The sequence below is a fragment of the Aptenodytes forsteri genome, unplaced genomic scaffold (assembly GCF_000699145.1).
Source record: "Aptenodytes forsteri isolate BGI_AS27 unplaced genomic scaffold, ASM69914v1 Scaffold325, whole genome shotgun sequence".
NCBI lineage: Eukaryota > Metazoa > Chordata > Aves > Sphenisciformes > Spheniscidae > Aptenodytes > Aptenodytes forsteri.
The window spans coordinates 1,763,253-1,780,607 of NW_008795575.1; the positions used below are offsets into that span (position 1 = coordinate 1,763,253).

General features: G+C 47.6%; 1 protein-coding gene across 1 annotated transcript in view; it reads right to left on the reverse strand.

Annotated features, from left to right (window-relative positions):
- The window catches only part of ASTN2 (astrotactin 2), a 315,832-nt gene that overhangs the window by 30,238 nt on the left and 268,239 nt on the right, over positions 1–17,355 (reverse strand). The window contains exon 19 of the mRNA XM_009282254.1: positions 4,190–4,331. Within this exon, the coding sequence (XP_009280529.1) occupies positions 4,190–4,331 (142 nt within the window). The remainder of the gene's footprint in view (positions 1–4,189; positions 4,332–17,355) is intronic.

The following is a 17,355-nucleotide window of genomic DNA, read 5'->3' on the forward strand; positions in this document are numbered from 1 at the left end:
TGACACTGGCCAGGGAGGTCTTGGTGGGTCTTGGCTGTGGATGGGAGCCTTGCGTTGTCATTCTGAGGTCTAACTGAATCCCCTTCTATCCGATGGCAGTGCCCGATTTTCATCCCCTAGGAAGGGGTTTCCACCTTTCCAACACTCCTGAAACATGTTCTCCCAGAGCCTTTGGGCTGGTTCGGGATCACCCTGGGGAAACCCTATCTGAGCCAGCAAAGGGAATGCAAATTCGAGGCTCCTTCTCAGCACATGAACACACTCCAAGGAAAGGCTCTGGAAGGGATCCTGATGACTTCCATATTATTTCCAGTAAATTTTGTGCTGATTCTTGGCACAAACACCGGAAATGAATAGGCTAGGTCAGGAATGTAAATAAAGTGAAACATTGGGATTTAATCTAATCTATAATTATAGTATCTGTGGCGCAGGGAAGAAGTTGGTGTGTTTGCAGTGCAGCTCCATTGAGGAGCTGGAGGGGGTTTTCATTTCCCTTTCCAAAATTTCCCTTTTTGGCTGAGGGATACTTGGTGTCTCCCCAAGTATCTGAAATGAACGTGCTGGCCTGGCAAAGCTGCTTTCCGGCAGCCAATCAGGTACAGCTCAGCGAAGAGGCATCCCCAGGCACTCAGGGAACGACGGGGTGAGAAGCTGAGATGGATGAGATAGAGAGATGGATGAGCTGGGCTGAGGGCTCAGGGAGGCTGTGGGATGCACAGGGGAAGCCCCTGTCTCCACAGCGGAGATGGGTTGGGTTTGTAGGGTGCTGAGCTATATAAGGGCCATGAACAATGTAAGCCCAGTCCTCCAGGCTGAGTCTGACCTCTGAGACAAGCCAGAGCTCTTTCTCTTGACTGGTGTTTGGTGCTTGGTGCATCATCAGTTGCCTGACACAGCATGGTGCTCCCAAGCTCCCAAACCATCAGTCTGATTGGTGTTAATCACTGCCTGGACTGGCTGGTTCATGCAAGACGAGCACTTAACAGACACATAGACATCTCTCCCTCTGCCTTCCTCACCCCATCCTCTTCCAGTTCCACCTGGGAGGAAGCTTGACAGACTGCTCTGGTTTAGCTGACCTCGGGGGAGAACAAGCCCCTCTCCGGTGATGCATTTTGCAAGGATTATAAGACTTTTGGTTTTTTAAGAGCTTAAACCAAACTTGACAGTCTTCAAGGACCATCCTCAGTGTCCCTGTGTGCATGCACGTGAGCACATTCACATGACTGCAGCATAGATCCCCACACATGGGCACCCATGTCTGACAGACCGGCAGGAGTGTCCACGCATGTACACGAGTGTATGGAGCACATACATCTTTGCTGACATGAACCACTTTCCCTCTGAAAACCCTTTGTGCAGTGACTAGCATCTCAACCCCAAGGTACTACAGGCAGGGGAAAGAAAAGGGCTGACAGGCAACATGTTTTCATCAGACTGAAATTGCAAAGGACAAAGAAATTAGTTCTCCTTTTGTTAGTTTATGTTTCAAAATTACAGAAGTCTAAAAAGCAGAGGAATCAATCAGACTTTGTTTGTTTGTTTCCTTGTAGAGCATTTTTTAGTTTTGTTTGTCATACTCAAGCCCAGCTTTGATCTCAGGCTGGTAATACTCCAAATGAATGGTCAACAGCAGAGTGTAATTGCTGTAGGTACTACAGAAGAAAAGGGACAGGGTGTCTGACACATTTACAGAGCAGAAGAGACTTCCACGTTCTGACAGTCCCCTCTCTCGGCTTATGTGATATCCTTAGCCTACTGGACAAACAAAAGCATTTGCTTTTGAAGAGCTCTGATGCTGCAGACTCTGTGTCCTCACCTAACAGCCTATAGAAAAGCGCAGGTCCCTGACGAGTTGCTATAATCAGGATTATACCCAGGCCAGAGCCTTCCAAGATAGCTATTTTTCCACAGAAAAAAGTGAAACAAGCAAAAGAAATTCAATTTAAGAAATGACCCTGTGCCCGCGTTTCTGTTGTTGTTACGTCTGCACGGGCTCAGAACAGTGTTAGCCTCACATTTCACTGTTCTGGCTTTCTTCATGCTGTGTTGCAACTGTGTGGACATCTGAACAGAGGAGTATTTAATGTGTGTGCCTATGTATCTGAGAATGCACAGATGCTAAGTAAACACATGCTGGTTAGGTCCCAGGTTGGAGCGAATGTGTGTGTCTGTGTGCTGGATATGCATGCATCCACGGCAGTGCATACTGCTCAACGTGTATCGGTCCACGCAGGTGTGCTGAGGCATGCAGCAGCAGATGCAGAGGAGGGTGTGCTGTAGTGTGTGTGCATGCACATTTTTTGGATGCCCAGGAGTGTGGGTCCGTGCCCCACAGGTGCCGACATGAACATGTGTCCATACATGTGCGCTTAAGCGTGCACAGCCCTGGGAACGGCGTGCCAAGCCCTGCTGAGCATTAGCTGCGGGATGGAGCCAACACTGTGCGTCACCCCAGGGCCTGTCCCCGCAGAAGGATGAGGGCCAAAGCTCCTCGATGCCAGGGGACTGATGCCTGCTAGCTGCCAGCACCATGGCTCCCCACAAAAAGCTACTGTCGCTCACCCAGGAGCACCCACAGAGAGCAGGAGCTGCCCGTAGCCACCCCCAGGACACAGGGCACCACCGACCTCTGCTTACCCCATCCATGGCAATGTGCCTCACGACTGTGAAGCAGAAGCCGGACAAAGCCTTATGCCTTCCACCCAAGGCTCTCCCAGCCCTTTGTAGACATCAGGAATTAGATCACAGAGCCCCTAAAGCGACGCGTGAGTGCAATTATCCCTGTCCGGCAGATGGTGAAGATGATTTGGCAGCCCAGGCTGCCCAAGAGCCAGACCTTCTGGCTCCCAGCTCCATGTGCTCACCTCAGCAGCAGCCTCCCCATCAAACCCAGCGGCTCTTCCCTTTCCCGGTGCCCCTGGCAGCCGTAAGCCGCATGGCTGAGAGCTCACAACCGGCCGATTTTACAGGCGGCGGGTTATTAGCAAGCTCTGCAGTTGCTCCAGCCTCTCCCTGGCACCTTGTCAGAGCAGCCCAGTTCCCAGAGATATTAATAATTATATTTATGCATTATACATATTTTACAGGAAAACATTTAAAATTATTAAATGGCAAGAGGAATCACTTGGAGGCCGCTCCTGGACACAGCCCTGCTCGAGAGATGCACAATAAAGGCTTCTCCTTCTTCGGAGGCTGTCAACATACTTAACTGGAGGGTGGTGGAGGGGGAGGCAAAAGGAAAGTATTAATCAAGATCTTTAAAAGTTCTCGCTGACAGACCATTTGCCAGCTCTCTCTTTAAATGCTTTTGTGGTCCCATAAAAAGTTTCATTACTCACTACAAAATGTGTTTTAATTATTACCGTTACTCTGACATTAAGCCCTGGGTGTTTCTCTCTTGCTCACTCTCTCTCTCCTCCGTCTCCTTGCCTTTTTTCTCTCTTTTTTTCTCTCTTACTCTCCTGACTCCTGCTCTCTCCCCTCAAGACAGAGGATGCCCTGGCTAACAAGCCAGGTTGAAAAGCCCAGACCCTCTCCAAACGATACCGAAGGAGAAGTTAATATTCAGATCCTGAAATTATCCCTTTGCTTTGGACACTAATTATTCCACAGGATTCAAACAGAAAATCCCATCCCATGTGCTCAAAGGATATCTCGGAAGAGTCAAGTAAGTGAACAAGAACATCAGCACAGGCATGGCCAGCCATCCCTGCAGAAGTGATTGGGTGGCGGGCCGATGGGTTTGGTGTCTTTCTGGTCTGGTATATGTGTCCTACTAACATAAACAGCAACCTACATAAACAACACCTATCTCACTTTTGACATCTGGCTATTTCGGTCCACCAGGCATTTGGCAACTTGCTTCCGTTGGACCACGTTAGCTCAGTTCATCCATGAGAGACAACCCTATCCCGCCAGGCATGGACCCGGAAGCCCAGCATACTGAAAATGTGAGTTATTCCAGTGGAGTCTCCCACAGACTCCCAGTGCCTCCCATGCCGTACTGGCAGACACTGTTTTTTCCATTTCACTAGCTGAGCCTACACTCAAAGCAACAGAGAGAGTCTCATCGTTTGTCCAGTGTCTGGTGGGACATGGTGCTAACCAAAAAGGTTGATAACAATTAAATAATAGCATTGGAGATTCCCCCCTTGCCCCCAGCACCTCCCCACACGCCTCTCCTTACTTGTACAGACCATCTGGTTCCAGGCACTTGAAAATGACCGAATAGAGGCTGGTTTCAGGGACATCGCCATGGCTCCTACCCGCTGCCACACAGGATGTTGCAAGACCAGAAAGCAAATCATCCGCAAAGCTCAAGGATTCTCCTGGAGAGCAAAGAGACGAGCAAGACCGAAACATCAATACAAGTGCAAAATTATTGCTGACCACTTAAAAAACACTGTAGGAACACCTCTACACAGGACAGGCAGTCAATAAACTCTAGCTGGCTGTGGCTGGTAGGAATGGCCCCAAGTCTATATGGAGAATATCGCCCATGGACAAAGCAAGTAGAAAACACACCCGGGCCATCAGCTGTAATGAAAGCAGGGCCAGCGCCAAGTCACCACTTGGACAGTGGAAGGGTGCACTCACAGAGCATACTGGCAACGTGTGGACTCACTGCAAACACCACGTGCGGGACCACCATCCAAGGACGGGCTCCAGGTCCCCAGAAGAGCTGGAAGCCTGGCTAAACAGGGCTCTCCTGCCCTAAGTGAGCATTCAGGTCTTAAAGGGGACATGGCGTTTTTCAAAAATCACCTGTCACAGTGAAATGTGTTTCTGCTATGTTAGATTACCAGGAAATGAGACATTTTTAGAGCTTGGATGGAATTGCTCTCAATGTGCTGGGTTTTTTTGTGTGCTTTTTTTTTTTATTCAGTGAAAATCAGTAGCTTTGCATTCCCTTTCATGTGCACTCTGCTGGCTCCTGGAGCTCTGACCGGAGCTCCTTCAGCTGTACTGAAGAACACTCGCCCCTTTATAAGCATTCGAAGAAAAAAAAATACTAATTAAAAATGCTGAAAAACTTTTTTTTTTTTTTTTTTTTTTTTTCTGGTTTTAAAGCCTAACCCTCTCTCTCTCTCCCCATCTGACAGCACTATTAATGATCTTTAATGCCCCACAGGCACTAATGGGTCCCGCTGGGAGTCCAGAAATACTGCAATTTGTATTGAGGATTTAGACATAACAAAAAAAAAAAAAGAGCCCTCTGCTCTGGGGAGCAGGCGCTTGATCAGTCATTTCCCCCTGTGGAATAGCACAACAGAATAATAAATGACAGCTCTGCGATTAAATCAAGCCTTCTGCTTTAAGTGCCAGAGAGTGTGTGATTGTCACTAACAATCTACTGCTTGTTAACACCGCTGGGGTATAAGCAAACAGCAGTCAACACTCCCCCCGCCCCCCCAAAATGGAGGCGGGGTTCCCCTTTTTTTTTTTTTTTTTTTTTTTTTTCTTCTGGTTTATAAAGCTTACTAAACACTTAGATCATGACCCAGCTGGAAATGAAAATGCTCCATTTATTAAGCTTTTTGGGCACGATTATCCACTGCCATGCAACCTGTCTCCTTGCAGTGGGCAGGCTGTCTATCAGTTAGAGCTCATTGCATTCAATTCCCATTTTGCATCAGTGTAACTGAAAGCCCAAGGTACTAAGCAGTAAAAAAACCAGAGCCCCCACTCCCACTGATGGGAATCGGAGAAAGGGCTGCTGCAGCTGATAGAGTTATGCTGGTATAGGCAAACCTGGACCCAGACCGCTGTGCCGGGTACCCTGTGCACATGTAAATGCCAAGACACCGCAGCAGAGGGAGGAGGAGAATTCCCTTCTCAGCACTTTTCTTTCTTTACTTTTCTAAAAGCAAAAGTGACTGAGGGCTACTGAAATGGAGCAGAAGTCTAGGTTCTTGGTACAGACCGTAAGAAATAACCCAGTGGTATAACCAGCCCAGACCGTCTTGCTGTGTGGCTGGATTACCCAGGTAGAACAAAAAATCCCCTCCTCCCCAGCCCCCCCAAACCGCATTTGCGTCTTGTCTCAAAATACACAACTCGGTAACAAATGTCCCCCTTGGCTAGAGAAAAGAGCAGCAATAAATTCTTTTCCTCCCTAAAGGAATCCAAGCCTTAATTATTCATTTTAATGCTCCCAGCATGACTTGTTCTTTCCAAACTTTTTTCAGGCAGCTCTGTCACCGGTCTCCATAGCTTAACCCAGTCCCCAGCCCCGGGTCCGTACCAAACCCCAAGTCAACTCAACGGACAGGTTGGGTTGGTAGCGGTAAAATCACCACTTGGAAGTTACGAGCGCTGAATGGCCTTGAACAAGACCCTTAGCTCTGAGTTTATGGTTTAAAAAAACAAACAAAACCCTATTGCTCATTTCCAACTTTCATTTCCATCCCTTTTCATACGATGTTGGGCTGGACTGGGGAACTCCCTGTCACCAGAAGTCATTGAGAACAGACACTGCTGTGACTTACAAAGCAGATGAATCACAAACACATAAAGAAGCAGGACCGGATTGTGTTGCTGAACTAGAGCAAGAGCTTTTAAGCCTCTTCAGACCTCAAGCAACCTCCCTTTTGACCAGGAAGAAACTTCATGGGGGGACAGATCATCCCATGGGTGCCTGCTGTGGGATCTCACACCTTCCTCCAGAGCACACAAAGGCAGCTGATGAGGGGTAGGAAAGAAAATAGCTGGGCAGGGAGACTGTGATGAGCAACTGGGCAAGACCAAGGGGAGATTTGGACTGGCAGTCCATGGGTACAAGGAGCATCAGTCAGGACATCTATGCCAGGGAGAACAAGAGATGGGATGGGAGAGAAAAACACAGGGCTGAGACAGGGAGTGCAGAGGGTGGAACCAGACTTGCAGGAGACTGAAAATGGGATGGAAAATGTCACGTGCAACCACTGAATTAAAGCGTGTATTAAAATTGCACAGCTAACTCTCTTTAAGGCACCCACTAACTTCTGAGTGCTCGTCTTTCATGGTCTTTCCGGGTAGCTTTGAGGGGAACAGGCTGGCAGCAAGCGCTGCCCTGAAACGCAGCGGCAGCTGCATCACACAATGGTCTGGTTTGCCATGGATCAGACCTGTCTAGGTTGTGGAGTGCGTTGCTGTCCCCCTGCACGGGAGGAAATGAAGCTCTCAAGGTCTGCCAACGCAGTGTCAACTTGGGTTAAGTGAAAACCCTTGCAATAAAATCCCTACAGCAAGAGGGTGCTTTGTGTTCAATCCTGAGCCTCCGGGGAACTTTCCCCTCTCGTTGGCCCTGCTACAATCAAACAAAAGCAAAGAGGTTGTTATGAAAATAGCAAAACAGATGCTAGCAAAGGTGCTGAAACCTCAGGCCCAAGGCTGGGAGTCTTTCTGCACCTGTATAAGCAGCAGCGAGATCGCTGGTGGTGCCAGCCTGCACGGACTGCGGAGCAAAGACGGGGTTGGGTAAGGGACGCCCCAGGGATGAACCGACTACCCAGAGCTGTCAATCCACAGTGAACACAGGGAGCTGCTTTTCCGTGCTCTCCCCCGGGTGAAGCAGAGCACACGGCAACTTTATTTGTTCATCTCACACAAGAGAAGTCTCTCTTCGTTCAGTCCCCGGTGCTCTGAGAGCAGCTGAAGTGAAATTTCCTAAGCCTTCCCTAGGACCAGAAAACAAGTTATTCCCTAACTTTAGACTGGGTCCTTGTCAGTGGAGTGCAACTAAGGCAACAAGTGCATTTGCTGGCTTTGCAAGAGGATGATGGACCACTAATGTTGCCCTACCAAGGAAAAGCGGTCTTGGGATGTTGTAGCAATAGAGGAACAACGACCTAACTGCACAAAGGCCATGGTGGGAGCTCAGTGCATAGTATTGCTCATCTGTGCTTGTGAACAAGGCACAGGGAAAGCAGGAGAGAAGGCTTCTCAGGGAAATAACAAAAAGCAGAAGTTTACCATACAAGCAGAGACACAAAAAGGCCAAGCAGAAATACATGAGACAATACATCAACAAGGCAGGCAGTCAGATGGAAAATAAATATTTAGGCTAATGGGCAGTAACGGCAAGAGAAAGTAAATTGTATATGAATAAATGGTCTACTCCTGAGAAGGGCAAATAACCTAACTATCTTAAGAAGGAGTTTGATCACCTTATAAAAGTGATTATATGGATAAGTAGCTTGTGATGGAAAGCAAAAGGGGCTTCTCTTTCCCGTCTGGACCTGTGTTCTTGCACACCCCGCCAGCAAATATAAAGAAGGATTTCAGCCTCCCAAAGCAGCCCTGAAGCACAAACCTTCTAGATTGTTGTAGTATCTTTGCTCGCGTTATTAAATTTCAGAAAGAATCCAAAGGTTCTCTGCAGAGTAAATGATAGCTAAGTAGATCATCTCTGTGGAGTAGGAGATATTTTATTGACCAGCCAGCCAGCCATCTGTGTCCTTCATTAATAGTAATAAATAATTGATGTCACATTAAATAAAGCCATAAGCTGTTACAGATATCAAGGACAAATGACCAGCTCCTGTGAGGATGCCTCACCTGTGTTCACTTCTCAGTAGTAAAAAATCCAGACCAGACCTCAACATCACTATGGTAAGTGCTGTGCACAGAGCAAACGATGGTACCTGCTGCACACTGATTACAGCTAATGGAGCAGTTGTGCTCAGTAAGGGGATGCTGATACTCCCAACTGTACGCCAAATCCCTGCAAGAGTCTCTTCCCCCTCATTTCCATGCCACTGCCTTCCCAGGACTAGTCTGCCCCCAACCATCCAGTTCCCCAGGCAGTTTTTGAAAATCAATCTCTGATACTGATAATGACTGCTGAGAAGATGCACGTCCCTCCAGGTGGCATTTTCCTTCTCTCTCCAGTGCAACCCCTCACTACTGCCTTCTCCTCTTCCGCAGACATGGCTGTGGAGTTTGGCAAACCTCCTCTTTTTGGTTTTGTAAACATGTATCTTATACTGATTCTGGTGTTGTGGTGAGTCAGAGCTCTCCCTAAAACAGGAAAATAACAGCAGGCTTGGAGCTTGCAGGGGGGTTAGCCCCATTTTGTGGAGCTTTGCAAACTTCTCCTGGCCACACCAAGGCATGTAGGTCAACCCGCCGGTCATGGCTCTGGGATAGCCACCTGGGAACTCAACTTGATCTCTGGTCTGGAGGAGGAGGACACCCCCGACTCAGCTGTGTCTGGTCTGGAGGAGGAGGAGGACACCCCCGACTCAGCTGTCTGTCTGCAAGGCTGAGCTGGCAATCTGCTCTCGAGCAAGCACATTTCTAGTGGCAGGAGGCTCCGATGGGCAGGAATGGGGACTGAGGAACAAAAATGGATGGGAGCAGGCTCAGACCGCTCACTCGCAGCATCCAACAGTCTTAGTCTGCCTCAGTCCTTCCACCGCGACCCATGCCAGCGACCAGCAGTTGTGGACGGCAGGCAGGATGAGTCACCTATCAACCATCCCACTGAAGACAACAGGAGTTATGGCATTGAGTTCAACCAGACTAAACAAGAGAGCGAGGCCAGGAGCCTCCAGGAGGTTAGAGGAGCAAAAGGAAGCTCTGGGACCCTCACAGGCATTCGCACACCTTCAGCCCGTGTCCCTGTGTCGATAGCAGCACGGACAAAACCCAGGCAGTGCAAACCAAAGTGGAAATGAAGACAAGAGGAGACCTCCCTGCTCCGATTCACCTTCGAGATTCCTAGAAAGAGCACAAAGGGGAAAGTAGGAAGGCACCAATGTCTCTGTCTTGACAGCTTCTTTACTAGACTGGATGACACCAACCCTGCAACGTTACCAATCACTTTCTTCTGATTGTGGCTTTCTCTCTCCGTCTTTCTCCCTTTTGCTTTTTTTCAACCTGTTTTCAATTTACTCTTGTGGCATCTCTGACTGTGACCTCATTCTGGTACTTAAGGAGGAGGGGGGGGTGGAGAGAGAGAGTGTCCTTTAAAAAAGAAATGAAAGAAATCACATTTTATTTAGCTTGGTTGGTTTTGAAGCTTTAGCAGAAGAAAGATTAACCTTTTCTGCCTAACTTAATGAAAACAAGGAGAAAGCCTGTATGGATAAATAAATATCTGTGTGGGTATGGAGCAGGCACGATCGTGTTACAGCCCCGGTGGAGCTGTAATGGGGAACAGGCGCGTTCCTGCGCAGCGGCTCCCAATTCCCGATCCATTTTCAAGGAAAGAAAAACAGAGTAGAATGTCAGAGGCCCAAGTGGGCATAAATGAGGGAGCCCGGGGAAGGCAGATGGGGCCCAGTGAGGACCTCCGTCCCCGGCAGTGACCTCCGGAGCAATGCCAATGAAGCAGATGGAAAAAGAGACCTTACTCCACTTTGCTCTTGCCAGGTTTTTGTTCCTGAAACGAGAGAACAAATGGCATGCTCAGCCCTCCAAGTTTGTCACCTTTTGGGGGTACTTGTCCCACCCTCCTCTTCCTCTCGGGTTCTGCCTCTGAGGAGGGGAGGTTCAGAGGAGGACTGTGAGCAGAAGGCTTGGATCGGGTTTTTGGATGGGTAGTTCCAGGGTGGTTCCTCCACAACAGAGTTGTACCTGGGTTTAATGTGCTTCGGATCTGGCGCTTGGTGGGGGAAGGCAGCGAAAGGTGGTTTCACTTGGAGATGCTGGGCTGATTTAAGTTAGTGTAACATAACTTTAGGCGACGGAGCTGTTCCGATTTACATCAGCAGATGGTCTGTCTCGCTGCCTAGATCATTAAAAGCAAACCATCCCTACTGATCCTGGTGGAAGGATGTCAAAACCTCCTTCCCTACATGGCTTGCCAGATTATAAAAGAAATAAAAAGGCCTAGTTATTACTAAAAAATCTTCTGCCCACATTCTGGGAGCATCCATGCATGCCAGCCTCTCGTGTCAGATGGGAGCCTAAGTCCCACGCCCAAAAAGCCTGCAGCCTCTGAAATAATTTCTTTTGTCATGACTTTTCTCAAAGACACATCCATCGGGAATCCCTCTGGCTGGGCACAGGTTGTCTAGGCTGAAACAGAAAAGCCAGTGATTATGCTGTGCAACTTTGGGCACAGTTTGTGCCTCACTTGCCAACTTATACGAAGATGCAAATTGCAGTACTTCTCTGAATGACTTCACCTTGCCTAAGTTATGAATTTTGGGGGAATTTGCTTCCTATGTCTATATGCTACTAGACACATTAATTATGATGAAGAGCTCTCCTCTGGGCTTCCCAGTTCCTCTGCTGATGGAAGACTGCGTTTGTAGATGGCTAAATTTAAGAAGCAATGCTTTAGCTGAGCTAAGAGTAAAAGTTGCATTCCAGTACCACAGAAGTCCCTCGAATGGCTTTGCTGGTGCTCTCTAGGGCTAGAACTTGCTGCATACGGAGTGACCATGTGGAACTCAAGGCTGGGCTGTCTTACACTGTTCTTATCAAGAGCAGCCAGTCTGGAAATGGTCTTAATTCGGATGAGTTGCAATGTTCTAAAAACATGATGTACAAGGCTAATCATGAGTGTATTCTTCTTTTAGGGTCATCAGTAGGACTCACTGCTCCTTCACCTGAGCTCTCCACAGACTGCTTATCACAGTTCTTTCACAGTCAATATCTAAGGCCTCAGAAAAACTGCTTCAACTCATGTAAAAATGAATCACCTCCTCCATCTCCCCCAAGGCAGTATACTGCTGGAGAAGAGTGAGAATTAATGCATTTCATTCTGTGCTGTGAGCCCTCCAGTATTTCTCAAGGTTCACTGGGTTGCTAAGGGTCAACCACAGCCAGACACAAGCTGACTCTGCTATGCTTGGAGCCATCCAGGCATGAGCCAGTTCCAATCTCAAAGCCACGTATTCACATTAGCATGGTGGAGAGTCCAAGTGAATTTATCTATTCCCTTGGAGTTTGTTTTGGGCTCTGTAGCATGTTAAAATAGTTACTTGCTTTCAAGGCAAAGTGGGAACCCATTTGTGCTGGGAGTTGTGCAGACACAAAGCAAAGACATGAGCTTTATCCTCAGATACTTCTTGTCTGGCAGATTTTGTCCATCACCACAGATCTAGTTCTCACTCTCATCACCACAGACCTAGTTCCCACCCTCATTCCTGCTTTCCTTTCATTTTTAGCTTCTTTTAAATTAGAGATTTCTAAACAATGGACCAGTGGTCCAGACCACTTGGTGGTCCCCAAGGCCCATAGTCAGCAGTCTGTAGCAGATCCAGGGACTGCACAGAGCCTTATGTTCACCAGGAATTCCACCAGCCCTGCTACAGCCCCAGAGCCACTCTTCTACAGCATAAACTGATGTGTCACATACTTCAGAGACGGCAACAAAACCTGCATCATAACCTCTTTCTTCTTAAATGCACAAAGCTACTGCACTCCTGTGGTTCCTAGGGGAACAAGCTACTGTCCGAAAATGACTCCTAAATTTTGGATGCAAAAATGGCACCAAGGTCCTGGGTTCCACCAGTCCAGAGCACTGGTAGGTTCCATCTTCTGCTGGGATTGAGATGACTAAACTTGAAAGGGAGCAGCTTTCACCATGAGACATGTCAGAGGACAAATCCTGGGATCCTTCCTAAAGAAAGGTCAATGACAAGGCGATCCTGGCCAGTCCAAGTGGGCCCTGGTGATACATCTACAATGCGTCTGACATACAAATTTGCCTAGTACACAAACTTCCTAACCTGTCTAGTACATGATGGTCTATGAAGAAAGCAGGGGAGACTGCCAAACAGCAGGGTCAGGTCCTTCATTTCCAGCTCTACTGAGCATTATTTTCAGCTCTTTATGACCAAATACTCCAGTAGTTCAATGCCCCACAGAACCCCACTGGCTGACTTGTACCCACCCAGATCACTTACACACATAAGCAAATACCAGCCTAGCAGGAGGGGGAAAGAACATTTCCTAGAAAGAAACTCAGTGTGCAATTAATCGCTAAAAACATAGTTATCTCGGGTGATTTGTCGAATCAAATTAATGTAAACTTATGCTGAAAAGCCATCAGCTGGTCTGTGCTTCACTTCTCCTTGCACTTATTGGGAAAGTGGAATTTTTGGACTTCTTAGATCAGCCAGTTTCTTCTATATTGCCACTGTTGCCTGACCCTGCTCCCGGTCCCTTCTTAGACTTCATGGCTCAGTGCTAGAAAGTGGACCAAACCACTACCTGTAGTGGCAACCAATTTAAAGAAAATATTCTTTCTTTGGTCCCATTTATTCTAAATAGAGGTAATATGCGTAGATGCTGATGAATTAGTGATAAGACTTTGGACCAGTATATTCCGAAGGGCTCAGCACACATAACTGCAGCCAGATCTGCAGCCTGTTAGCCAACAAACACTTACAAAAATTGGTCCTGATGGAGGGACCCACATGGAAGCAGTTTGGCCCTAATTTGGCCCTAATATGCAGTTTTAGACATTTGAGAATGTGGGGGCAGATCCTCAGTTCATAAAATCTCCTGTAGCTCCCTTGAAGTCAATGAAACAATAACAATTTACACTAGCTGAGTTTCTGCATCCTGGCTGTGAGCTATTTGGAACAACTACACCATAATGATTATTACAGATATTTCAGATCACTTGTCTAAGACGGATAGGAGAATACTACTGCATGAGAAAATAGAATTGGTTTGCTATGATTTCCAAAGAATTATTGACCCATATCTTGCAAACATTTACACATGTTTAGCTTTATTCATGTGAGTTGTTCCATTACGCTCGTGTGCCAGATAAACTAATGTACATGCTTGCAGGACCAAGGTTAAAACTTGTGCAAACACAGTGAGTTCTAAATATTTTTGTAGATATGTTCAGTTACCTTGGATTCAGACTAGAAAGCATGTCATTTGACTGTACCTCTTTTCATAACTCTCCATTTATCCAAGCAGGTATCACAAGAGAAGCCAAATGTGATATCAGGGTAAAACTGAGAAAAGAAGCAATTATCTGACCAATCTCAGAAGCTAGAAAACACCTACTCAGTCTGGACTAATGTATGCAAGAGTTGACATCAGTTCTTGAACAAGGAATTACCTGGGTTACTAGAGTATATTCACAACAGCTTTCTTAACACAGCTAATGAATCATTCACTTATTGATTTCCCCATAATGAAGTTAACATTTTTCTTCACGGTTTTGATTCATCAGAAGACACAAGTCAGTGAAGAGGAGAACGAGCTGGGAATCTCTTGGCCATGAGGAGTCTACTTCAGCATTCATCATCATATCAGCAATCACTCCATCTTTTCCACTAAGACTACAAGGTGAGACAGGATCTCCTGCACCACTGCACAGTCCTGCTGCTCACAAGGACGGAATACAATCTCTAATTTCTTAAATTGAGCTGATTTTGTTTCCTTGAGGACAAAACGTGTCAACAAGGTGTCTGACACCCAGAGAATTCAATGCACTTCACAAAGGCCATTAATACCTCTGACAATGTGGCAGCATTTACATCCCTCAGCCATGACGTGAGCTCTGTTACAATACACACCTGCGTTGCAGAAGGCCACAGCGTCGGGCGAGGCAGCAGGCAAAGGAGCAGGGTCGCAAAGAAAGGAAATTACTTTTTCAAGATAGCAGGCAAAAGGCAAATTTGAGGCTATAACCCAGAGCCCCAGTCCAGATCTCTAACCACTAATACCTGGCTTTCATCTCTGAAAGACCATTAACCCTTTTTTACAAGTGAGCAAACTCCAGGCACCGAGGATACCTGCTATAAGCGCACAGCAGGATGCTGGCACGGAAGGAATGCTTTCTGCTCTAAATTTTAAGTCACATTTCCCAGAAACCAAGACAAATCAATCCTGGCATCCACAGGAAAGGGGAATTGTTAGTAACCAGGACAGCTTTGATGGACTATGTCCCCTGGGAACCCATCTCACCAAAGGCCCTCTATGGCGGAAACAGTTGTTTGACTCCTAGATGTCCTTGGCAAAGCAAGGTATCTGGGCAGGCTTCCCATCCCCAGGATCACCGATCGCTCTAGGATGGTTAGTTGGAGACATGTCATCGCCAGCAGCTGTGCAACATCTTACCACTCAGACGACAAAAGACAGATTCCCAGAATGAGCAGAGCAGGATTAAGCCAAGTGGTAAATGGATTCCAGGGCTGTTCCAGGATCTGTGCTGACGAGGGAAGCCAGTGCCAGGTAGTCAACCCCAAGCTCGTACGCTGAGGTTATCACTTCCCTCTTTTCTTCAAATCCGTAAATAGAACCCAAACATCACTTGGGCCATGTTAGAGAGATAAGGTGAGTCTCTCCCATCCCTTGCAAAGCCTGAAATAGAAGCTCTGCTACTCCTTATCCTAAGCATCAAGCGTAAGATGTTGACATTTAGTAGTAGGGAAAATTACCCAAACAATGAACACTCTCAGGTCTCCCTTCTCCCCTCCCTTCCCCTGGTCCCCTGGAAAATGTTCATAAAGTGAAGTGGAAAAAAAAAAAACAATTCAAACCCCAACAACCAAACCCCAACCTTCCTAAGGCTGTGGAAATAACATGTAGAGGAGAAGAGTGAGTCAGGCTCTGCTAACTGTGCACGGGTCACCACTCCTGAAGGCGGAGATGATTCACCAAGGCAGCAAGAACTAGAAGGTAGAAGAGACCAAAAAGAGGGTGCAGAAAGAAAGTTGTATCCAGGAAGAGAAGGAAATAAGAAATGAAATGGTTCCGGGTTGCACGCACCTTGCTCTTTATCGAACACCACTCAACTGGAACTGACCCAGGATGACTCACTTGATAGTGGTGAGATTATTCCCTTGGTGCTCTGTCCAGCCTTTCTTTATGAGAAGGAGGGCAAACAGGCTGTAAAACCTCAATCCATCCCCACCCCCTGCTCTTCCCTCTCTTCTTCCCCTGCCTGAGATGCTCAGTGAAGCCTCACCTTCCTGCTGCCTCTGCTTCTGCCACTCCTTTCCTGCACCCATTCCCTTTAACCGCGGCAGCATTGCGGGTCTCTGTTTTCCCCATAAAAGATGCCTTCAAGGAGATGAGAAAAGCAGGGCCTGCTTAGGAGCACGGCATGCTGTGGGAAGGCCCTCCTGGATGCCACTGGAACAGAAAGCACATTGTCACAAGGGATGGAGAGGAGCACGGGGCTCAGGTGCCTGGGGAGAACTCTGCCTGCCAGAATGCTCTCCTGATATTGCCCCATTCATCCTTCCTCCTCAGCCGCCCCCCCCCCTTTTATTTAATAACCATAAAAATTCAAACACAAAAAACTTGCTCCAAAAAAACCCTAAATAAATAATAAAAAAAAAATCCTCCCTCTCAAGTTCACAATGAGAGCTGTAAAACTTTTTCTGCTTGGAAAATTCTCCCGGTCAGTTTTTCCTACTGTTTAATCCCTGCTTTGAGTAACACAGAATGAGTAAACACATTTTATAAGGTTCTAATTCATACCTAACCCATACAGTTTATAGCTTTACATAGTAAAATACACACGCACACACTTTTTATACATATATATATACACACACACTCACACACATATGCATAAAATAGCAGCCTTGGTCCCACTCCTGCGAGCCTCCCAGCAGCAGGTCTGATTGCTCCAGCATGTGCTCTGAAAGCAGCCTGGCGTGCTTAGGTGTGAGTTAGCTGGCCTGGGAGTAGTTTCCGCTCCAGATTCCTGCAACCTCCTTTGTAATAAATAATTAGTCAGTCTCATTAAGGGAATGGTGGGATCCACCGTTCCATCCCTGGAGGACTAAGGAACACCACCACGTGGTAATCCAGGAACAATTTTTGTCCCCTTTCTGCCCAGCGAGCACCCGGAGCGAAGCCCCATGGCAGAGAGGCAGCCAAGGCTGGGCTGGAGGAGCTGCGGGGAGCTCAGCTACCATGTGGCCATGGCCAGGCACCAGGCAAGGATGCATCTGTCTGAAAGGCAGCTCTCTGCTGGCAGTGACTAGAGAAAACCTGAAGGTGGGCACTCACTCAGAGGATGGGCTACGGTGTGAACACCACCAGTTGTTGCTCTGGAGGAAGGTAGGCAGCCCTCACACCAAACTCCTCCATGTAGCTGCGGGTTAGGGTCAGCCCCAATGGGGCGTTGCAAATGTCTTGCCCTATGCCAGCCTCTGCACCAAGCTACTGGAGAGGTAGTTCCTCCTCTGCAGTGAAACCGCGTCTTTCACCTTTGCTTGGGACCATGGAGGCCAGTCGCGATGTGTTGTGGATGGCATTAAGGCCAAAGAGCTACGTGAACCTCAGTCTCCCACTCCAGCTGTTTTGAGAACCAGCCACCACCTCCTGCCTTTACCTCCCTGGAGGCAGAGCTGACCGATTCGCCCAGTTAGACCTGGGCTCTGCTTCAGGTCCCTCTGCTTCTTCAGCCTTTTAACCCAGTGTGGGCAGGGGAGA